The sequence below is a fragment of the Chiloscyllium plagiosum genome, unplaced genomic scaffold (genome assembly GCF_037043375.1).
Source record: "Chiloscyllium plagiosum isolate Xiang-an unplaced genomic scaffold, Cpla_swu_hap1 HiC_scaffold_33, whole genome shotgun sequence".
NCBI lineage: Eukaryota > Metazoa > Chordata > Chondrichthyes > Orectolobiformes > Hemiscylliidae > Chiloscyllium > Chiloscyllium plagiosum.
This window is the reverse complement of record NW_028270171.1, coordinates 1803754-1828547: the sequence shown is the minus strand read 5'-3', so window position 1 is coordinate 1828547 and position 24794 is coordinate 1803754. Positions and strand designations below refer to the sequence as shown.

General features: G+C 49.0%; 1 protein-coding gene across 1 annotated transcript; it reads right to left on the bottom strand.

Annotated features, from left to right (window-relative positions):
- Nucleotides 1–2239: 2239 nt before the first annotated feature.
- Nucleotides 2240–8014, bottom strand: LOC148141178 (Golgi-associated RAB2 interactor protein 5A-like). Its single transcript, XM_087978000.1, has 3 exons — nt 7974–8014; nt 5010–5175; nt 2240–2473 (listed from the first exon to the last, which is right to left on the bottom strand). The coding sequence occupies exons 1-3, from the start codon at nt 8012–8014 to the stop codon at nt 2240–2242; spliced, it is 441 nt and encodes a 146-aa protein (XP_087834126.1).
- Between the last annotated feature and the right edge of the window lie 16780 nt (nt 8015–24794).

Here is a 24794-nt window from a genome sequence, read left to right as displayed (position 1 = left end):
AGTATTGGTGCCACCATACAACCCTGCACTGCGGAAACAGGCCATTCGGCCCATCCAGTCCACACTGACCCTTCAGTGGGACTGCATTTATTGCAGCCTCCTGCCCGAACCATCCCTGTGGCGCCTTTCTACATCAGAGATACATCCCGCTGTCCCTTCAGCACCTGCTCCCTGACATTCCCGGGCTCCCCTTTCAGAGTCACCAGCTCCCTGTTCGGGATTTCTGTCAATGCTCAGCCCAGGGTGTGTGCTCTCCCGGTCCCTCCCTCCCTGGGGATACCCCCCCTCCTCCGTGTCTCCCTGGGGTTACCCCCCCACCGTGTCTATCTGGGGTTACCCCCCCGTGTCTATCTGGGGATACCCCCGTGTCTCCCTGGGGTTACCCCCCCCCGTGTCTATCTGGGGATACCCCCCGTGTCTCCCTGGGGTTACCCCCCCCCCCCCGTGTCTATCTGGGGATACCCCCGTGTCTCCCTGGGGTTACCCCCCCCCCCCGTGTCTATCTGGGGATACCCCCCGTGCCTCCCTGGGGTTACCCCCCCGTGTCTCCCTGGGGTTACCCCCCGTGCCTCCCTGGGGTTACCCCCCCCGTGTCTATCTGGGGTACCCCCCGTGCCTCCCTGGGGTTACCCCCCCGTGTCTCCCTGGGGTTACCCCCCGTGCCTCCCTGGGGTTACCCCCCCGTGTCTATCTGGGGTACCCCCCGTGCCTCCCTGGGGTTACCCCCCGTGTCTCCCTGGGGTTACCCCCGTGCCTCCCTGGGGTTACCCCCCCGTGCCTCCCTGGGGTTACCCCCCCGTGTCTATCTGGGGATACCCCCCGTGTCTACCTGGGGTTACCCCCCCCCCGTGTCTCCCTGGGGTTACCCCCCTCGTGTCTCCCTGGGGTTACCCCCCCCCCCCCCCGTGTCTATCTGAGGATACCCGCCCGTGTCTCCCTGGGGTTAACCCCCCCCCCCCCCCGTGTCTCCCTGGGGTTACCCCCCCCGTGTCTATCTGAGGATACCCCCCCCCCGTGTCTCCCTGGGGTTACCCCCCCGTGTCTATCTGGGGTTACCCCCGTGTCTCCCTGGGGTTACCCCCCTCCGTGTCTACCTGGGGATACCCCCGTGTCTCCCTGGGGTTACCCCCCTCCGTGTCTACCTGGGGATACCCCCTCCCCCCGTGTCTGCCTGGGGATACCCCCCATTTCCCCCATTCCCCCCCCCCCCCCCCCCACGTCTGCCTGGGGTTTCTCCGGTTCCCTCCCACAGTCCAAACATGTGCAGGTCAGGGCGGATTGGCCCATAGTGTCCAGGTTTGTGCAACAAGGAAAATGCAGGATTCTGGGGACAAGGAGGGACCTGGTTGGAATGCTCTTCGGAGGATCGGTTTAGACTCGATGGGCAGAATGGCCTCCCCCTTCTTTGTAGGGGTTCTATAATCCCAGGCAAGGGGCCTGCCCCCAGAGAAGGTGCACTCTGGAACTCCGCTGGATCCCTCCGCCCCTTAAAATGGGTTAGATTTTCTGAGAGGGTTACTTTCCTTTTTCCTTCTTAAATTCAGATTTTGTTTTAATGGAGGAATTCACATCCAGCTTTTGTTTCTTCACGAATGAAAATATAAAACACAGCGGATCCTGGAAATCTGAAAGGAGCAGGGAGAGTGTTGGAGAAACTCAGCAGATCTGGCAGCATCTGGAGGGAGAGAAAGACCGAGTTAACGTTTCGGGTCCAATATGATTTCCAGCCAATGCTTCCTGTTGGACTATAACCTGGTGCTGTGTGATGTTTAACTTGGTCCACCCCAGTCCAACACCAGCTCCTCCAACCAAAAGCGAAAATGCTGGAAAATCTCAGCAGGTCTGGCAGCATCTGTAAGGAGAGAAAAGAGCTGACGTTTCGAGTCTAACTGACCCTTTGTCAAAGCTTTTATCCAGCTCCTCCACATCACCGTTCCTTCTGTTTCGCTGGTTTGAATCATGCAGCTTGTTTTATTTGTTGTCCGTTGGTTAACCTCCCCTTCACAGCAGCCCATCGCCCCTGGGGGAGGGGCTGGATTGGTGTGTGTGTGGGGTGGGGTCGGGGGAGGTCCCTGTTCCCACCCCCATTCCAAACCCTTACATTTCTAACCTCCCTCGGTTCTGATCAATCATTAACTTTGTTTCCCACTCTCCACAGTCTTGCTGAGACCGAGCAGCGTGGCCTTGGTCCCATTTCACACAACTCTAACACTCCGGTTAAAGAGACCCTTCAAACGCCTTACCTTAGGAGTTGCAAAGGGGTGAAGGAGCCCGAGTGGACCCGGGATCCGGGTTTGATGGGTTCCTGCGGAGTCCTGTTGAAGATCTGCAGTTGTAGCTGTTTCTGTCGGTCACTGGGTTGGGCAATCAGTAAAACATCCGGAATATAAAGTTTGGGGTCCGTGGAGGAAACACCAACAGTCACCATGGAAACCCGATGATGGATGTCACTCACGTGACCCTTTTTACTAACCTGCCAAAACAAAGCGGGTTTGCCTTTGAGTTACAAAGCTCTTCACATCCGACCAGTGAGTTGGAATTTTATTGAGGACTGGGGCATTCTCTATAAAAATTGTCTAAGGCTTCAGTCGGGTTCTGTCTGTTGCATATCCACATCTGTGGCCAGACCGACTGAGCTTTTCCAGCAATTTCTGTTCCTGTGTCGGATTTACAACATCAGCAGCTCTCGTTTTTTTTGTGTGTGACCCTAGCTGTGACTATACTGTCTGGCCGCAGATTTCTAGCAGCATCCTGGAGAGTTGGATTCTGACATTATTATTCCTGAAAACCCTGCCCCGGACACCGGATAAGGGTCAGACTGGCCCCGAAATGTTAACTCTGTCTCTCTCCACAAATGCTGTTGAGTTTCTCCAGCACCTTTATGTCTTTATTTCAGATTCCTCGTGCCTGCGGCGTCTTACTTTTATTTGAATTTAAAACCCACCTTGCTGGCTGCAAAACAAAACCAAAAATCGGCGGAAACAGAAACGGAAATTGCTGGAGAAACTCAGCAGTTCTGTCAGTATCTGTGGAGATCGGTTCCGGCCCCGACTTGACAGCAACATCCAACACTTAGCATCCATCAATCACAGCACCTTCTTTCTCTCCCCCTGTTTTTAAAGTTAGGATGTTCTTAGCAATACTGTTTGAGTCTTCAACAGTTACTCCCAGAATTAAACTCTCATTGAAACAACAGCGCGAATATAAACCATGTCAAATTCTGGAAAGCTGAGCTGAAAACAGCACCTGTGTCGAGAGAAAGCCAAGATCTGTTAGGAATCTGCTCAGAGAGACACACCCTGTTTGACTGTACCTGTGCTGTTTAACTGTACCTGTGCTGTTTGCCTGTACCTATGCTGTTTAACTGTACCTATGCTGTTTAACTGTACCTGTGCTGTTTGACTGCACCCATGCTGTTTGACTGTTCCTGTGCTGTTTCACTGTTCCTGTGCTGTTTAACTGTACCTATGCTGTTTAACTGTACCTGTGCTGTTTGACTGCACCCATGCTGTTTGACTGTTCCTGTGCTGTTTCACTGTTCCTGTGCTGTTTAACTGTACCTATGCTGTTTAACTGTACCTGTGCTGTTTGACTGCACCCATGCTGTTTGACTGTTCCTGTGCTGTTTAACTGTACCTGTGCTGTTTGACTGTACCTGTGCTGTTTGACTGTACCTGTGCTGTTTGACTGCACCCATGCTGTTTCACTGTTCCTGTGCTGTTTAACTGTACCTGTGCTGTTTGACTGTACCTGTGCTGTTCGCTGTACCTGTGCTGTTTGACTGTACCTGTGCTGTTTGACTGCACCCATGCTGTTTGACTGTACCTGTGCTGTTTAACTGTACCTGTGTTGTTCGCTGTACCTGTGCTGTTTGACTGTACCTGTGCTGTTTGACTGTACCTGTGCTGTTCGCTGTACCTGTGCTGTTTGACTGTACCTGTGCTGTTCACTGTACCTGTGCTGTTTCACTGTACCTGTGCTGTTTGACTGTACCTGTGCTGTTTGACTGTACCCGTGCTGTTTGACTGTACCTGTGCTGTTCACTGTACCTGTGCTGTTTGACTGTACCTGTGCTGTTTGACTGTACCTGTGCTGTTTGACTGTACCCGTGCTGTTTGACTGTACCTGTGCTGTTTGACTGTACCTGTGCTGTTTGACTGTACCTGTGCTGTTCGCTGTACCTGTGCTGTTTGACTGTACCTGTGCTGTTTGACTGTACCCGTGCTGTTTGACTGTACCTGTGCTGTTTGACTGTACCCGTGCTGTTTGACTGTACCTGTGCTGTTCACTGTACCTGTGCTGTTTGACTGTACCTGTGCTGTTTGACTGTACCTGTGCTGTTTGACTGCACCCATGCTGTTTGACTGTACCTGTGCTGTTCACTGTACCTGTGCTGTTTGACTGTACCCGTGCTGTTTGACTGTACCTGTGCTGTTCACTGTACCTGTGCTGTTTGACTGTTCCTGTGCTGTTTGACTGTACCTGTGCTGTTTGACTGTACCCGTGCTATTTCACTGTACCTGTGCTGTTTCACTGTACCTGTGCTGTTTGACTGTACCTGTGATGTTTGACTGTACCCGTGCTGTTTGACTGCACCCATGCTGTTTGACTGTTCCTGTGCTGTTTGACTGTACCCGTGCTATTTCACTGTACCTGTGCTGTTTGACTGTACCTGTGCTGTTTGACTGTACCTGTGCTGTTCGCTGTACCTGTGCTGTTTGACTGTACCTGTGCTGTTCGCTGTACCTGTGCTGTTTGACTGTACCTGTGCTGTTCGCTGTACCTGTGCTGTTTGACTGTACCTGTGCTGTTCGCTGTACCTGTGCTGTTTGACTGTACCTGTGCTGTTTGACTGTACCTGTGCTGTTTGACTGTACCTGTGCTGTTTGACTGTTCCTGTGCTGTTTGACTGTACCTGTGCTGTTTGACTGTACCTGTGCTGTTCGCTGTACCTGTGCTGTTTGACTGTACCTGTGCTGTTTGACTGTACCTGTGCTGTTTGACTGTACCTGGATGAAATTGCTTTCAAAGATTGGTGCCGTTTTGAAGAGGGAGTAGTCACCGTTGTACAGGTGCTGCTGCATCTCCCCAGCACACGAGGTGGGCACAGCCCCGATGTCCTCCAACAGATTATAAAACAAATACGATCTGATATCGAGGGCATTCTTTTCAGAACTTGACAGAAAGGAAACAAATATAAATTATTTATTCACTATTTTTATTTAATATTTAATGTACAACAAAAGAGTTACATTTTCCCAAACTAACTGTCAGTTTTACAGGGACATATATTTGACTGAATTCCAGTGAATTCCCAGGAATTTACACTTCTCAAACAGCTTCATAATCAAGTTCCCATTGCCAAAGTTCAAACTGACAGGGAGAAAGTCCACATGAAACTGACAGGGAGCTGGGAGAATTTTTCTTAGAGTCATGAAGATGTACAGTAAGGAAACAGACACTTCGGTTCAACTCGTCCATGCCAACCAAACATCCTAAATTAGGCCAGTCCTATTTGCCAGCACTTTGCCCATACCCCTCCAAACCCTTCCTATTCATATACCCATCCAGATGCCTTTGAAATGTTGCAATTGTACCAACCTCCACCACTTCCTCAGGCAGCTCATTCCATACACATACCACTCTCTGTGTGAAAACATTGTCCCTTAGGTCCCTTTTATACCTTTCCCCTTACCATGGGGAAAAGATCTTACTTATTCAACCTATCCATACCCCTCATAATTTTATAAACCTCTGTAAGTTCACCCCTCAGTCTCCGACGCTCCAGGGAAAATAGCCCCAGACTATTCAGCCTCTCCCTATTGCACAAACCTTCTAAATCTGGCAATATCCTTGTAAATCTTTTCTAAACCCTTTCAAGTTTAACAACATCTTTCCTACAGCAGGGAAACCAGAATTGAATGCAGTATCCCAAAAGTGGCCTGACCAATGTCCTGTACAGCCGCTACATGACCTCCCAACTCCTGTACTCAATACTCTGACCAATAAAGGAAAGCATACCAAATGCCTTCTTCACTATCCTATCTACCTGCGTCTCCACTTTCAAGGAGCTCTGAACCTGCACTCCAAGGTCTCTTTGTTCAGCAACACTCCCTAGGACCTTACCATTAATGTGGTTCTGTTCGCAGAGCTGGGAATTTGTGTTGCTGATGTTTCGTCCCCTGTCTAGGTGACATCCTCAGTGCTTGGGAGCCTCCTGTGAAGCGTTTCTGTGATATTTCCTCCGGCATTTATAGTGGTTTGTCCCTGCCGCTTCCAGTTGTCAGTTCCAGCTGTCCGCTGCAGTGGCCGGTATATTGGGTCCAGGTCGATGTGCTTATTGATTGAATCTGTGGATGAGTGCCATGCCTCTAGGAATTCCCTGGCTGTTCGCTGTTTGGCTTGTCCTATAATAGTAGTGTTGTCCCAGTCGAATTCATGTTGCTTGTCATCTGCATGTGTGGCTACTAAGGATAGCTGGTCGTGTCGTTTCGAGGCTAGTTGGTGTTCATGGATGTGGATCGTTAGCTGTCTTCCTGTTTGTCCTATATAGTGTTTTGTGCAGTCCTTGCATGGGATTTTGTACACTACATTGGTTTTGCTCATGAGCTACAGATTCAATCAATAAGCACATTGACCTGGACCCAATATACCGACCACTGCAGCAGACAGCTGAAACTGACAACCGGAAGCGGCAGGGACAGGCCACTATAAATGCCGGAGGAAACATCACAGAAGTGCTTCACAGGAGGCTCCCAAACACTGAGGATGTCACCTAGACAGGGGATGAAACGTCTGCAACACACATTCCCAACTCGGCAAACAGAACCACAACAACGAGCACCCGAGCTACAAATCTTCTCACAAACTTTGAACCTTACCATTAAGTGTATAAGTCCTGCTCTGATTTGCCCTTCCAAAATGCAGCACCTCGCATTTATCTAAATTAAACTGCCGTTCCTCAGCCCATTGGCCCATCTGATCAGGGTCCCTTGCACCCTGAAGTAACCTTCTTCATTGTCCACTACACCTCCACAAGGGGCCCAGCAATCACTTCCCCACCTTCCCACAGAGTTCTAGGGTACACTTAATCAGGTCCTAGGGATTTATCCACGTTTATGCATTTTAAGATATCCAGCACCTCCTCTTCTGTAATATGGACACTTCTCAAGATATGACAATTTATTTCTCCAAGTTCTCCATCTTCCGTGTCCTTCTCCACAGCAAACATTGATCAAAAAGAGCTTCTCACCCATCTCCTGTGGTTCCACACATAGGCAGCCTTTCTGATCTTTGAGGGTTTCTATTCTCTCCCTAGTTACCTTTTTGTCCTTAGTGTATGTATAAAATCCCTTTGGAATCTTCTTAACCCTATTTGTCAAAGCTACCTCATGCCCCCTCTTTGCCCTCCTAATTTTCCTCTTGAGTGTACTCCTGCTGCTGTTATCCCCCTCTAGGGATTCACTCCATCTTTGCTGTATTTCCCTGTCACTTGCCTCCATTGTTCTCTTGTCCAGAACCTCGGTTTCTCTAGTTATCCAGCATTCCCTATATCAACCTGCCTGCCCTTAAACCTAGCAGGAACATACTGTCTCTGAACTCCTGTTACCTCATTTTTGAGGTCATTCCACTTTCCAATTGTTCCTTTACCTGCAAATATCCTGAATAACGCTTGGAAGTTCTTGCCTAAATGCTGTTAAAATTGGCCTTCCTCCAGTGTAGAACTTTACCTTTTAGATCCGGCCTATGCTTTTCCTTAACTATTTTAGAACAATTAGAATTATGGTCGCAGGCCCCAAAGTCCTTCCCCACTGACACCTCAGTCACTTTTCCTGCCTTATTTTTCAAGAAATAAACTTTCAGGGATCTGGGGGTAGCCCCCCTGAAAGTGAGAGAGATCAGGGGGATTCCCCCTGAAAGTGAGGGGGATCTGGGGAGGGAGGGATGGGGCGTGTCTGGGGAAAGGTTCTCACCAGCTCGGTGTCTCTGTGGATTTCGGGAGCGGGTTGAGCATCACCGGGACCTCCGGCTGTGGGGACCGGACCTGCCGGTGCCTGATGTCAGCGCTTACCCCAGGGAGGGGGGCTGTGTGCGCATAAAGGGGGTTCCACCCCTACGGGGACAGCCGGATACCGGGCACCTCCCCCACCCCATCTCAGAGCCCGACTGGAATCAACCCGCGAGTGCGTAACCCCCAAGAATGGATCAACCGGATCCCCGTCTAACCGGATCCCCGTCTAACCGGATCCCTGTCTAACCTGATCCCTGTCTAACCGGATCCCCGTCTAACCTGATCCCCGTCTAACCTGATCCCCGTCTAACCTGATCCCTGTCTAACCTGAACCCTGTCTAACCGGATCCCTGTCTAACCGGATCCCCGTCTAACCTGATCCCTGTCTAACCTGACCCCTGTCTAACCGGATCCCCGTCTAACCTGATCCCCGTCTAACCGGATTCCTGTCTAACCTGATCCCCGTCTAACCGGATCCCCGTCTAACTGGATCCCCGTCTAACCGGATCCCTCTCTAACCTGATCCCTGTCTAACCTGATCCCCGTCTAACCTGATCCCCGTCTAACCGGATCCCCGTCTAACCTGATCCCCGTCTAACCGGATCCCTGTCTAACCTGATCCCCGTCTAACCTGATCCCCGTCTAACCGGATCCCCGTCTAACCGGATCCCTCTCTAACCTGATCCCTGTCTAACCTGATCCCCGTCTAACCTGATCCCTGTCTAACCGGATCCCTGTCTAACTTGATCCCTGTCTAACCTGATCCCCGTCTAACCTGATCCCTGTCTAACTGGATCCCTGTCTAACCAGATCCCCGTCTAACCTGATCCCTGTCTAACCGGATCCCTGTCTAACCTGATCCCTGTCTAACCGGATCCCTGTCTAACCTGATCCCTGACTAACCAGATTCCCGTCTAACCTGATCACTGTCTAACCGGATCCCTGTCTAACCTGATCCCCGTCTAACTGGATCCCTGTCTAACCGGATCCCCGTCTAACCGGATCCCTGCTTTGCCTTTTTACAATGTCCGCTCTCAGTCCGAATGATCAGATGCTTATTACTGGGATCTTGCTGTGCCGTTTAGTGCTGCCCCAGTCCCAGGATGATGTTTGTTAGTTGTGCCCAGCCTCCACTACCCTGGCACACAGTGTGGCACATCATCAGCTCCTGGGGGCACTTCCCGAGTCAGGATGCCCTCCACAGTGGGGGTGAGGAGACAGATATTGGGCAGGCGAACATTTCCTGAGTGTTTCTGCTGCCCCCACTCTGGGCTTCCTTACAACTGGAATGAAAGGCAGGCGGGAACGGAGGGAGATGGAAATGGGTGGCATGTCTGTTACTGTCAGTGCCAGTGGGGAGGTGCCCCGAGTGAGTGAGCTGCACAAGGGTTAAGGGTGTCAGGGTTGGGATGGTGACAGTGATGGGGTGGAAGAGTTTGCAGGGAACAGTGAGAAGGAGAGATTCTGAACCTTTCTGGGAGGTGGGTACAGTGGCAGAGAGATAGAGAAGGGGTGAGGGGGATCAGAGAGGAGATGGTGACACTGACCCTGGGAGAGTGGGGTAGGCCCTAAAGCTCATTCCTAGACAGGTCACGATTCCTCCAGGCAGCTGAGACTACTCTAACCCCAGGGTGGGGAGGGAACCCTCAGCCCAGATCAGGGTCTGGTGTTAGGGCCTCCCGTGCTGCCCCTGGGGAAGACAACGCCCCGTATTTGCACCAGCTCCCTCCCCCCCAGGATCTCTGTGTCTCTGCCCACTGTGTGGGTCATTGATACACCCCAGTCTGTAACATCCGGGGTAAATATCAGGAACTGGCCAGGGCAGCTCTGGACTCTCAGGGTGTGTCTGGGTACACCATGGGCTTTTAAAGATGGCACAGGAGCAGGGCGTGGTGGTAAATCCCAGATATCCTGGTCAAGGTGAGTTATTCTGGGAATGGCATGTGATGAGGTGGGCATATAATCAGGTTTCAGTGATGCCATGGGGGAAGGGGGAATAGTTAATGAAAGGAAATAAAAATATAAATTGTTGGAGAAACTCAGCCAGTCTGGCAGCATCTCTAAGGCAAAAACAGAGTTAAGGTTTCAATTCCAGTGGCCCTTCTTCAGAACTGATGATAGCTTGGAAAAGGTACTATTAATGCTCTAGGATTCTGAGGAAGGGTCACTTTACCAGAAACGTTAACTCTGATTTCTCTCCACAGATGCTGCCGGACCTGCTGAGCTTTTCCAGCAATTTCTGTTGTAGTTTCTGTATTTATACTAATGACAGAGATGATGCGGATGTGTTGGATTGTCGTGGGCAAAGTCAAAAGTCACACAACACCAGGTTATAGTCCAACAGGTTTATTTGAAATCACAAGCTTCCAGGTGCTGATCCTTCATCAGGTGAAGTGGAGGGAAGTGCACAGGTACAGAATTTAGAGGTGGGGAGGGGGGAAACAGTGAGTGTGTAGGTGAGGAGAGAATGGCTAAGCTTCTCCAGCAACTTCTGTTTTTGTTTCAGATCTTCAGTGTCTGCAGTCCTTCGTCTTCAGTTAATGACATGAGTTTGGTAAGAAATGGCAAGAAATCTTACTGTGTCTGGCAATGAGGATCCCTCCCAAAAACTGTGGGGGAGGGAGAGAGACAGGGCTCATCATCACATGTCAAAGTACTGCCAGTTGTTGTCAAAGTCTATAAATAAAATAACCTTGAAAAGCATCCACTGTGTATGATGTTGAACTAAAATGGCTTTCTTTGAGAGGAGGGTAAGTGGTGGCTTTCCCTGATCAGTGCCACACCAGTTATACCATTCTGTCATTGAGACTTCATTCACAATATTCTCAATGGACACAATGGAGATCCAGAACCACTTCTTCATTAAGAGTGCATTTTGAGAGGATAGTCTTGATTTTTGAAAATATAATTTATTTAAAATCACACATTTCAATTATATCTGTGAAATAACTACTGCGTTACATTCAATGATTTTCCTGCAGTGATCAAGAGTCTTGTCTTCTGCACCCAGTTCTTAACTACAGGTTAGCCTCTGTCCATTCTTATTGAATGGTCAGACCACATTTGGAGTATTGTGAGCAGGTTTGGGCCCCATATCTCAGGAAGGATGTACTGGCTCTGGAGCGTGTTCAGAGGAGGTTCATGAGAATGGTCCCAGGAATGAAAAGCTTAACATATGAGGAACGTTTGAGGACTCTGGGTCTCTGCTTGATGGAGATTAGAAGGATGAGGAGTGGGATCTAATTGAAACAGACAGAATACTGAATCGCCTGGACAGAATAGATGTTGGGAAGATGTTTCCATTGGTCGGGGAGACTAGGATCCAAGGGCACAGCCTTAGAGTAAAGGGAAGATCTTTTAGAACAGAGGTAAGGAGAAACTTCTTCAGCCAGAGAGTGGGGAATCTATGGAATTCAATGCCAGAGAAGGCTGTGGAGCCCTGGTCATTGAGTATATTTAAGACTGAGATAGAGAGGTTCTTGAGTATCAAGGGGATCACAGATTACAGGGAGAAAGCAGGAGAATGGAGTTGAGAAATTTATCAACCACGATAGAATGGTGGAGCCGACTCAATGGGCTGAGTGGCCTAATTTCTGCTCCAATGTCTTATAGTCTTATGAAGTGAATAATGTTGTTGTCAGTGTGAAATACAATAGAATATAATGAAAAGCTTTCATACATTGTCACAATCCAGTGTCATTTTGATAGTTTAAGACTAAAAAGATACACCTTAAAGAGAAGTCCGCCTATGTTGGAGTTCTGACCTGGATCAGCACCACTCCTGTCTCACTGCCATCTACTCCGAACCCAACTAACACCAAAGTTACTCATCCTGAAGTACCATCTTTTCAGCATTGGGTCGATTCACCTCCACCACCTCTCCGCTGCCTGTCCTGGACCCCTCAACATTGGAACTGCGGCTCTCGTTGCTGGGCCCACATCGCCAATGTGCCAGTTATGATCTTCTGCTACCACTTCACCGCCGCCAGCGCCAGACCCAACCAATGACAAAGGTGCCGATCCTCAGGCTCCAGCTATCACCACTGGGCCCATCAATGGTACTTCAATTAATGCATGCAGTAGCACTTAGCCTCAGGTTATCAAAGGAATTTATTTATTTAGAGTTCTCACTGCAAGACTTTGCCAGATGTTGGGGTGCAGATAATACAGCAATGAGTCAGTGCTTGATGTTTCCATTTTAGGAGCAGAATCTCATGGAACTGTTTCAATGTCATGAGTGTGAGGATTATGAATGATTTGGGAGAAACGCAAGGAAGTGACATTTATATTATATTAAAAACAAACATCTCAGCATTGAGCAGGTGAAACACTGAAGAAATATTTGCATTTATACAGCAAGTATCATATCATTAGGACATCAAAAGCACTTTACAGTCAATGATTTAAAAGTATGTTGCCAGGGTTGGAGGATTTGAGCTATAGGGCGAGGCTGAATAGGCTGGGGCTGTTTTCCCTGGAGTGTTGGAGGTTGAGGGATGACCTTATAGAGGTTTATAAAGTCATGAGGGGCATGGATAGGATAAGTAGACAACGTATTTTCCCTGGGATAGGGGAGTCCAGAACTAGAGGGCAGGTAAGAGGGGAAAGATTTAAAAGGGACCCAAGGGGCAACTTTTTCACACAGAGGGTGGTGTGTGTATGGAATGAGCTGCCAGAGGAAGTGGTGGAGGCTGGTACAATTACAACATTTAAAAGACATCTGGATAGATATATGAATAGGAAGGGTTTGGAGGGATATGGGCCGGGTGCTGGCAGGTGGGATTAGATTAGGTTGGGATATCTGGTCGGTATGGACGGGTTGGACTGGAGTGTCTGTTTCTGTGCTGTACAGCTCTCTGACTCTATGAATAAGTTTGAAGTATAGTCACTGGTGTAATCTAGGAAACACCATGTTGCAGCATGAAAATATAATGACCCAGCGATCTCTTCGAGTGATATGATTGATGGATAGGCATTAACCCAAAGAGCTGGGGACAACTGGGAAATACTTGTAATGGGATGTTTTATGTACAGCTGAGAGGACCGATCACGCCTTAATTTAAAATCCAATCTAAAAGCCCTTTGAACTTTTGGGAGTAACGGACTTATAGATGTCTGGATGGGGTAATATTGGTGTGAAGTTACAAAGTTACACAAAGTTACAATTGGAAACAGATTTGTGTGGGTTTAGCACATTAATGACATGACTTGAAGTACTCTGGGATATAAACCAGCCTGTTTATATCCTTCTAATTCAAGGCTGTCCTCCTCAGTATTTACCATCCCATCATAACCATGAACTTACTGGTCAACTGGACCATCTCTGACACCTCTCTCCCCTTCCTGGACCTCTCCATCTCCATCAATGACGACTGACTCAACACTGACATTTTTTACAAACCCATCGACTCCCACAGCTACCTGGATTACACTTCTTCCCAGCCTACCTCCTCTCCACTGGAGTCGTACCTGAGGACTGGAGAGAGGCAAATGTAATTCCTCTCTTCAAGAAAGGAAATAGGGAAATCCCCGGCAATTACAGACCAGTAAGTCTCACGTCTGTCGTCTGCAAGGTGTGAGAAAGGATTCTGAGGGATAGGATTTATGACCATCTGGAAGAGCATGGCTTGATTAAATGCAGTCAACACGGCTTTGTGAGGGGCTGGTCATGCCTCACAAACCTTATCGAGTTCTTTGAGGATGTGACTAGAAAAGTTGATGAGGGTTGAGCTGTGGGTGTGGTGTATATGGACTTCAGCAAGACATTTGATAAGGTTCCCCATGGTGGGCTCATTCAGAAGGTCAGGGGGAACTTAGTTGTCTGGATACAGAATTGGCTGGCCAACAGAAGACAGCGAGTGGTAGTAGAAGGAAAATATTCTGCCTGGAAGTCTGTGGTGAGTGGTGTTCCACAGGGCTCTGTCCTTGGGCCTCTACTGTTTGTAATTTTTATTAATGACTTGGATGAGGGGATTGAAGAATGGGTCAGCAAGTTTACAGATGACACAAAAGTTGGAGGTGTCGTTGACAGTATAGAGGGCTGTTGTAGGCTGCAGCGGGACATTGACAGGATGCAGAGATGGGCTGAGAGGTGGCAGATGGAGTTCAAACTGGATAAATGTGAGGTGATGCGTTTTGGAAGGTCGAATTTGAAAGCTGAGTACAGGATTAAGGATAGGACTCTTGGCAGTATGGAGAAACAGAGGGATCTTGGTGTGCAGGTACATAGATCCCTTAAAATGGCCACCCAAGTGGACAGGGTTGTTAAGAAAGCATATGGTGTTTTGGCTTTCATTAACAGGGGGATTGAGTTTAAGAGTCGTGAGATCTTGTTGCAGCTCTATAAAACTTTGGTTAGACCTCACTTGGAATACTGCGTCCAGTTCTGGTCGCCCTATTATAGGAAAGATGTGGATGCTTTGGAGAGGGTTCAGAGGAGGTTTACCAGGATGCTGCCTGGACTAGAAGGCTTATCTTATGAAGAGAGGTTGACTGAGCTTGGACTTCTTCATTGGAGAAAAGGAGGAGGAGAGGGGACCTAACTGAGGTATACAAGATAATGAGAGGCATAGATAGAGTCGATAGAGAGAGACTATTTCCCAGGGCAGAAATGACTAACACGGGGGGTCATAGTTTTAAGCTGGTTGGAGGAAAGTATAGAGGGGATGTTAGAGGCGGGTTCTTTACACAGAGAGTTGTGAGAGCATGGAATGCGTTGCCAGCAGCAGTTGTGGAAGCAAGGTCATTGGGGACATTTAAGAGACTACTGGACATGCATATGGTCACAGAAATTTGAGGGTGCATACATGAGGATCAGTGGTCGGCACAACATCGTGGGCTGAAGGGCCTGTTTTGTGCTCTACTCTTCTATGTTCTATGTAAAAATGCTATCCCGTATTCCCAATTCCTCTGCCTCCGCCGTATCTGCTCCCAGGAGGACCAGTTCCACCACAGAATACACCAGATGGCCTCCTTCTTTAAAGACCGTAATTTCCCTTCCTACATGGTTGAAGATGCCCTCCAACGCATCTCATCCATGTGCTGCACCTCTGTCCTCAAACCCTACCCCTCCAACTGCAACAAGGACAGAACCCCCCCTGGTCTTCACCTTGCACCCCACCAACCTCCGCATAAACCGCATCATCCGCCGACATTGCCGCCACCTCCAAATGGACCCCACCACCAGGGATATATTTCTGTCCCCACCCCTATCCACTTTCTGCAAAGACCATTCCCTCCGTGACTACCTGGTCAGGTCCATGCCCCCCAACAACCCACCCTCCTATCCTGGCACCTTCCCTTGCCACTGCAGGAATCGCAAAACCTTCACCCACACCTCCTCCCTCACCTTCATCCAAGGCCCCAAAAGAGCCTTCCACATCCATCAAAGTTTCACCTGCATTTCCACACATGTCATTTATTGTATCTGTTGCTCCCGATGCGGTTTCCTTTACATTGGGAAGACTGGATGCCTTCTTGCAAAGCGCTTCAGGGAACATCTCCGGGACACCCGCACCAATCAACCCCACCGTCCTATGGCCGAACATTTCAACTCCCCTTTCCACTCTGCCGAGGATTTAGATTTAGATTACATTGCATTACAGTGTGGAAACAGGCCCTTCGGCCCAACAAGTCCACACCGACCCGCCGAAGCGCAACCCACCCATATCCCTACATTTACCCCTTACCTAACACTACGGGCAATTTAAGCATGGCCAATTCACCTGACCTGCACATCTTTGGACTGTGGGAGGAAACCGGAGCACTCGGAGGAAACCCACACAGACACGGAGAGAACGTGCAAACTCCACATAGTCAGTCGCCTGAGGCAGGAATTGAACCCGGGTCTCAGGCGCTGTGAGGCAGCAGTGCTAACCACTGTGCCATTGTGCCGCCCACATGCAGGTCCTGGGCCTCCTCCACCACCACTCCCTCACCGCCCAACGCCTGGAGGAAGAACGCCTCATCTTCCGCCTCAGAATACTTCAACTCCAGGACATCAATGTGGATTTGACCAGTTTCCTCATTTCCCCTCCCCCCACCTTATCCCAGTTCCAACCTGTCAGCTCAGCACCATCCCCATGACCTGTCCTACCTGCCTTATTTCCCACATATCCGCTCCACCCTCCTCTCCGACCTATCACCTTCATCCCCACCTCCATCCACCTATTGCACTCTTAGTTACCTTCTGCCCAGCCCCATCCCCCTCCCATTTATCTCTCCACCCTGGAGGCTCCCTGTCTAATTCCTGATGAAGGGCTTTTGCCCGAAACATTGATTTTCCTGCTCCTCGGATACTGCCTGATCTACTGTGCTTTTCCAGCACCACTCTAATCTTACTGGTCAACTCGCCTACAGTCAAGCCTGAATCATATGTATAAACCACCAGCAGAGAGGACCCAACACTGATCCCTGCGGAATGTTATCAGATACAGGATTCCAGTCACATAAACACTCTTGAACATCTCTCCCTGACAGGATTTCCATTCCAATCTTTTTTCTTGTCCACCAACATTAATTTCACTGTCTGTCCTGGTGTTTGACCAGGTATTTGCTCAAACTCGTTTCCATGGACACATCACATTTCTTAGTAGCTGCCTACGGCTCAGACTCACCCCACGTGGATTCCAACGCAAGTTTCATCTCTTGTGTTTTGAATCCACCCAGGATCATGGGGATCTCTGTGATGTTCAATGTTCCGCAGACAGTTGCTATTGCTGTATCCTGAGATCCACACTCAGTGCCTTGTGACGTCACACACACACTTTCAACCTCTCTTCAACAACATTACAACACACTGACTCAGGGCTGCACCACGCCCCAGTTCCACTTCATCCTTCGGCTCATTCTCCACACTAACAAGAAACATTTTCTTTTCCTTTCAGACATCAAGACCCACAAGATGCAACAACTCAGAGATACCCATGGCCTTCTGGATCCATCCTCCCCTCCGCTTCCCTCTGACTCTGTCCCCTCCCCAAACCCCACCTCCTATTGGGTATTCACCATCCCTCCTAACCTCCCTCTCTGAAGCTGAATGTTCTGTACTCAGCAAAGGTCTCAGTTTTATCCCTCTTGTCCCCACCTTAACAAATTTTAGGCACAATATGGTTCAAACTCTTCTTCCGTTGACTTCACCTCCGTGGCAATTTCTTTGGACAAGAGTCCTCTCCCCATCGCACGGACCCCTTCACCCAGCTCCAACACTGTTCCTCCACCTGGACCCCTCCCTCTGGCCTTTAACCTGCACTCGATCTGTTCATTGAGAAACAGATGTCAACGTGACATAGATCACCTCAATTTCTCTGTCCCCCTCACCCAATCCAACCTATCTCCCTCTAAACTGACTGCGCTCTGTGCACTTAGAGCCAACCCTGACTTTGTTAGTAAGCCTGCTGATAAGGGTGGTGCTGTTATAATCTGGCAGACTGACCTCTACATTACAGAGGCTGTGCGCCAGCTCTCAGATACCTCCTACCTCCCCCTAGACCACCACCCTACCATGGAACATCAGGCCATTGTAATAACTACAATCACTGACGTCATTTCATCGAGTGATCTATTCCCACACTGCCCCACACTGATAGTTCGAACTTTATTGCTGGAACAGCACAGCAGGTCAGGCAGCATCCAGGGAACAGGAGATTCGACGTTTCGGGCACAGGCCCTTCTTCAGGAATGAGCAGAGAGTGTTCAGCAGGAGAAGATAAAAGGTAGGGAGGAGGGACTTGGAGGAGGGGCGTTGGAAATGTGATAGGTGGAAAGAGGTCAAGGTGAGGGTGATAGGTCGGAGTAGAATGGAGGCGGAGAGGTCAAGAAGAAGACTGCAGGTCAGGAAGGCGGTGCCGGGCTGGAGGGATTCGGCTGAGACAAGGTGGGGGGAGGGGGGATGAAGAAACTGGTGAAGTCCAAGTTCATCCCCTGTGGTTGGAGGGTTCCCCGTCGGAAGATAAGACGCTCCTCCTCCGACCGTCGGGTTGTTGTGGTTTGGCGGTGGATGAGTCCAATGACCTGCATATCCTCGGTGGAGTGGGAGGGGGAGTTGAAATGCTGTGCTACCGGGTGGTTGGGTTGGTTCGTCCGGGTGGCCCAGAGGTGCTCTCTGAATCGCTCCGCAAGTAGGCGGCCTGTCTCCCCTACTTGTCTCCCCTACTCCCCTGAATCGCTCCGCCTACTTGCGGAGCGATTCAGACAGCACCTCTGGGCCACCCGGACGAACCAACCCAACCACCCGGTAGCACAGCATTTCAACTCCTCCTCCCACTCCACCGAGGATATGCAGGTCATTGGACTCATCCACCGCCAAACCACAACAACGCGACGGTCGGAGGAGGAGCGTCTTATCTTCCGACTGGGAACCCTCCAACCACAGGGGATGAACTTGGACTTCACCAGTTTCTTCATCCCCCCTCCCCCCACCTTGTCTCAGCCGAATCCCTCCAGCCCGGCACCGCCTTCCTGACCTGCAGTCTTCTTCTTGACCTCTCCGCCTCCATCCTACTCCGACCTATCACCCTCACCTTGACCTCTTTCCACCTATCACATTTCCAACGCCCCTCCTCCAAGTCCCTCCTCCCTACCTTTTATCTTCTCCTGCTGAACACTCTCTGCTCATTCCTGAAGAAGGGCCTGTGCCCGAAACGTCGAATCTCCTGTTCCCTGGATGCTGCCTGACCTGCTGTGCTGTTCCAGCAATAAAGTTTCAACTTTGATCTCCAGCATCTGCAGACCTCACTTTCTCCACACTGATAGTTCCCCAGCCCCACACAGCTCCCTTCTACCTCCTTCCCAAAATCGACAAACAGGACTGGACCAGGGAGAAAAGACCAAGTCAAGGTTGGGAAGAGATGAGTCCTTTGGGGCAGGAGCAGGCAGAAACAATGGGTCTGCCAGGGCAGTCCTGCCCACATACATCTGTGATTCCTTTGATGCTTTTCACCAGTTTCAGAATTTTCAATTTGCAGGCTCCAGCTGTCACCTCTTTCTCATGTACAATCCCTTTACACATCCATCCCCCACCAGAATGGTCTCAGGGCTCTCTGCTTCTTCCTGGAGCAAAGGCCTGAACTGCACCCAGCCACCACCACCCTCCTCTGCTTGGCGAGCTCACCCCCACCCTCAACAACTTCTCATTTAACTCCTCTCACTTTCTTCAGGTCAGAGCGGTCGCCATGGGTATCCGCATGAGCCTCAGTTACGTGGGTCACGTGGAACATTTCTTATTCCAGTTCCATTCTGGCCCCAACCCATAACTCCTTCTCTGGTAAACTGATGATATCATCGGTACTGCCTCCAATTGTTTCCAATTTCCAACCCGCCCTCACTTTTACCTGGTCTATCTCTGCCTCCTTCCTGCCCCTTCTTGACATCTCTGTTTCTAGTTCTGGAGATAGACTGGCCACCATTATCTACTATAAACCCACTGACTCCCACAGCTACCTGGACTATATATCCTCACACCCTGTTTCCTGTAAAAACTCTATTCCATTCTCCCAGTCCCCATTAACAGCTATTCACCCTTCCCACCAGATTACACTGAAAGACTGAAGTGACTGGGCTTGTATACCCTTGAGTTTCGAAGACTGAGAGGTGATCTGATTGAGACGTATAAGATTATAAAAGGATTGGACACTCTGGCAGTAGGAAACATATTTCCACTGATGGGTGAGTGCCGAACCAGAGGACACAGCTTAAAGATACGGGGTAGACCATTTAGGACAGAGCTCAGGAGAAACTTCTTCATCCAGAGAGTGGTGGCTGTGTGGAATGCTCTGCCACAGGGGGCAGTGGAGGCCCAGTCTCTGAATTCATTTAAGAAAGAGTTGGCTAGAGCTCTCAAAGATAGTGGAATCAAGGGTTATGGAGATAAGGCAGGAACAGGATACTGATTAGGAATAATCAGCCATGATTATACTGAATGGCGGTGCAGGCTCGAAGGGCTGAATGGCCTACTCCTGCACCTATTGTCTATTGTTATTCACTCCTTTCTCTGTCCAACTTTTCTTCTCTCCCTTTGGGCTCTATCCCCACCTATCATTTACTCTTTACATTCCTCCCCTACCCTATCTTCTGCAGATAAATCAATGTTTTCCTAGCTATCATCAGTTCTGAGGAAGGGTTACCAAACCCGAAACATTAACTCTGGTTTCTCTTCACAGATGCTGCCAGACGTGCTGAGCTTTCCCAGCAACTTTGGTTTTTGTTTCTTGATCATCACTCACTGCGTTCTGCCCCTCAGCCAATCCTAGATCCAACTAGCCAAGTTTCATGGATCCCATAGGCTCTTAGCTTTGTTACCAGTTTTCCATGTGGGGAGAATAGCCTTATCAAAAGCCTTGATAAAGTCCAAGTAGACTTGTTCCATGCATTGACTTCATCTCCACACCTGGTCACCTCTTTAAAAAATGTAATCAAGTTGGTCTGACATGACCTCCCTTTAGCAAAATCATGCTGACTGTTCTTGATTAATCCCTACCTCTCCAAGTGCAAATTTAATCTGACCCTCAGAATTGCTTTCAATGGATTTTCCACCACTGAGGATTGACTGACTGGTCTATAGTTTCCTGGTTTTATTCCATGCTCCCCAATCCTCTGACACCTCTATTGTGGCCAGTGCGGAATTAAAATTTATTGCCAGCACCCATGTTATTTCCTCTCTTGCCTCAGCCTGGGATACATTTCATCTAGCTCTGGATACCTACCTACTTTTAAGCTTGCCAGGTCACTCAGAACCTCCTCTCTGTCTCTGCTAATTTCTTTAAGCACATCACAGTGCTTCTCCCTCATTTCTATACCCACTTTGTCCATCACTACTTAACACCAACACAAAGTGTTAAGTTCTTGCTCAATGTATAAATCACCTGCCATTTACCCATTTACCTGCACATTGAGCATTGTGTAGCGCTAAGGGTGGATGGGTTCTATACCTTCAGTGGTGTGATTGTGGCTAGACAGAGACTTGCTTGCACATTTGATGGTAAAAAGTGAAAATACATTTATAAAAATGGAAAATTATTCACATTGGAGAACCCACCATCTACCCTCAGAAGGGCTTCTTTCTTAAACTGTTCCCCCCCCCCCACCATTATGTCTCAGTGCATTCCTGGTTCCACAGTTGGTGTGGAAGGAGCCTGCCCGAAAGTGAAGCCCATTGACTTTAACCTAACTGTTGCTGTCTACTACTGTAACAGGCAGGGTGTTCCATGCCCTTACTACTTTCTGAGTAACAAAACTATCTCTGACATCTGTCCTATATCTAACACCCCTCAATTTAAAGCTCTGTCCCCTCATGTTAGCCATCACCATCTGAGGAAAAAGGCTCTCAATATCCACCCTACCTGTCCTCTGATCATCTTCCTTAAGCAAGTTCCACAATGCAATTGTGCCTAACCCCTGCAGTTTCCTTCCCCAACCTACACATCCTACATCTTACCTAATTGCATCATACTTGCCTTTCCCACAGCTATAACTCTTGGTCTGCGGTATATACCTACCCCTCTCCATCACTAAAGTAAACATAACCAAATTATGGTCACTATTGCCAAAGTGCTCACCTACCTCCAAACCTAATACCTGACCTGGTTCATTACCCAGCACCAAATCCAACATGGCCTTGCCTCTTGTTGGTCTAGCTACATACTGTGTCAGTAAATCCTAGTGCACACATTGGACAAAAACTGACCCATCTAAAGTACATGAACTGTAGCGTTTCTAGTCAATATTTGGAAAACTGAAGTTTCCCATAACAACTACCCTGTTACTTTCACTCCTATCCAGAATCATCCTTGCAATCCTATCCTCTACATCGATGGAACTTTTCAGAGGCCTATAGAAAACTCCCAGCAGGGAGACCTCTCCTTACTTGTTTGTAACCTCAGCCCATACTACCTTCTCATCAAACATCCTTTCTGCCACTGTAATGCTGTCCTTGACTAACAATGCCACACCTTCCCTGTTCTTACTGAAACATCTAAACCCCTGAACCTGCAACAACCATTCCTGTCTCTGCTCTACCCATGTCTCCAAAATGGTCACAACGTTGAAGTCCCAGGTACCAACCTATGCTGCAAGTTTACCCACTTTATTCTGGATGCTCCTGGCATTGAAGTACACACATTTCAAACCACCTTCCTGCCTGTGGATACACTCTTGCAACCTTGAAACCTTATTTATAATCTCAATACTCTCAACCTCTTGTACACTGGAGCTACAATTCAGGTTTCTATCCCCTGCTGAATTAGTTTAAACCCTCCTGAAGAGCATTACCCCCCAGGATATTGGAACCCCTTTGGTTCAGGTGTAGAACATCCTTTTTGTAGACGTCCCACCTACCTCAGAATGAGCCCCAATTATCCAGATATCCGAATCCATTCCTCCTGCACCATCCCTGTAGCCAAGTGTTCAACTCCTTTCTCTCCCTGTTCCTTGTCTCGCTAGCACATGGCACAGGTAACAAACTATAGATAACAACTCTGTTTGTTCTAGCTCTAAGCTTCCACCCTAGCTCCCTGAATTTCTGCCTTAAATCCCCATCCCTTTTCCTATGTATGTTGTTGGTGCCAATGTGGACCACAACTTGGGGCTGCTTCCCCTCCCCCAGAAGGCAAGAGGGAGAATGGATTATTGCCAAGGGTTAGAGGTTGTGGCATATTAACAAGGAATTCTCAGTGGGGATAACTGGACCAATGGCACAACAATGAACAATGGTTCTTACTTGAAGTGAAACACTTCAGCTCCCCTTCCCACTCTGCCAAGGTCATGCAGGTTGTGGGCCTCCCCCATCGCTACTCTCTAACCACCTGGAGGAAAAATGCCTCATCTTCTGCCTTGGGACCCTCCAACCCCATGGCATCAGTGGATTTGACCAGTTTCCTCATTTCCCCTCCCCCCCTCCACCGTATCCCAGATCCAACCTTCCTACTCGGGACCGCCCTCATGACCAGTCCTACCTATCCATCTTCCTTCCCACCTATCTGCTCCACCCTCCCCTCTGATCTATCACCATTACCCCCACCTCCATCTACCTATCGCACCATCAGCTACCTTTCCCCCAGCCCCATCCCATTCATCTCCCCAGCCCCTCGGCTCATAGCTTCATTCCTGATGAAGGGGTTTTGCCTGAAATGTCAACCCTCCTGCACCTCAGATGCTACCTGACCTGCTGTGCTTTCCCAGCACCACACTCTTGACTCTAATCTCCAGCATCTGCAGTCATCACTTTCGCCTGGTGCCAGTTTTTGCCTGAAAAATCCATATCCTCTCTTCACTGGGAGTGAGGAGATAAATACTCAGCTCCAAACCAGCTCTCCTGACTCTCCTTGACTATATTACGGAGGAGAAAGTGAGGTCTGCAGATGCTGGAGATCAGAGCTGAAAATGTGTTGCTGGAACAGCGCAGCAGGTCAGGCAGCATCCAGGGAACAGGAGAATCGACGTTTCGGGCATAAGCCCTTCTTCAGGAATGAGGAAAGTGTGTTCAGCAGGCTAAGATAAAAGGTAGGGAGGAGGGACTTGGGGGAGGGGCGTTGGAAATGTGATAGGTGGAAAGAGGTCAAGGTGAGGGTGATAGGTCAGACTGGGGTGGGGGCGGAGAGGTCAGGAAGAAGATTGCAGGTTAGGAAGGCGGTGCTGAGTTCGATGGATTTGACTGAGACAAGGTGGGGGGAGGGGAAATGAGGAAACTGGTGAAATCCGAGTTCATCCCTTGTGGTTGGAGGGTTCCTAGGCGGAAGATGAGGCGCTCTTCCTCCAACCGTCGTGTTGTTGTGGTCTGGCGTAATATAGCTGACTATATTACAGGCTGGGATGGGAGGGAGAGTGAGATAAATGTGGTGGCACAGCTGTTAGTGCTGGGTCAGATAGGGAAAAGTTGGGGAAAAGTCCTGAATGAGTGAGTGAGCAGTGCAGAGGCCAGGCAGGGTTGTGGAGGGTTGAGGTGGGTGAGAGCAGGTGAAGGAAGATGTTGCAGGCAATAGTAAAAGTAAAGGAACAAGTGCCTTGTTGGGAAGTGAGTTTAGTAACAGAGAAAGAATGAGTGTGACCTCGCAATCAACAGATGGTAGCACCTAGCCTGTTGGAGACTGAAAGGTCATTGGACGTCCTGGTTTGCAGGGTTTCTCTGGACTGTGGAGACTGCGCTGACCCAGGTAGAGACCTGAGACCAGGCTGGCAGACCTTGTGTGTGGTCTCTTCCGTTGGTCCTGAAGGAGAAGGGTGCCCCTCCTCTGCACTACAGTACTCTGTCCACTGAAACCTCCAGGTCCATGTCCAGAAAATGGGACCGATTTTCTTTGGCGATGCCCAGGGTGAATGTCTGCAATCCTGCAGGGTAGCTGTGGTCTACCAGTGCTTGATCAAGTACGCAATAGCCTTTTAAACGGCATCAATGACAGGATAGTCAGGCAGTGAGAAGTACCTCTGGCTACAGTCAGTGAGCAAATGTGACCAGTGCCAGATAAGAGGAGTCATAGCAGGTAGTTAATGATGTAAATTTGGGACAGTTTTGCAAGAATACTCATCAGGCCTCACAGAGAGAAATCCTTCATGAAACCCGACAAAATTATACTTAAAATATGGGAAGAATGAGCCCTTTGTTACTGAGCATTCATACCTGCGTGGATCTTATTTGTTGAGCTTTTAAAACTGTTCTTTACATGGGGATAAATTTATATAATATAAACCAGCATGTATAGGAAATCTGTTCTTGTACCAGTTGCAACAGGTGTGTTCAAATATCTTTATTCAGTATGCACAAACAGAGGCAGCTTAAGTGTAATTAAAAACT

Bases quoted from the DNA above. Each gene is read 5' to 3' on its own strand.
- LOC148141178 (XM_087978000.1), bottom strand. From the start codon at position 8,014: ATGCTCAACCCGCTCCCGAAATCCACAGAGACACCGAGCTG. The intron at 5,176-7,973 runs GTGAGAACCTTT...CTTTCTGTCAAG, and splicing joins TCCACAGAGACACCGAGCTG to TTCTGAAAAGAATGCCCTCG. The intron at 2,474-5,009 runs GTACAGTCAAAC...TTGTTTTGGCAG, and splicing joins TTGAAAGCAATTTCATCCAG to GTTAGTAAAAAGGGTCACGT.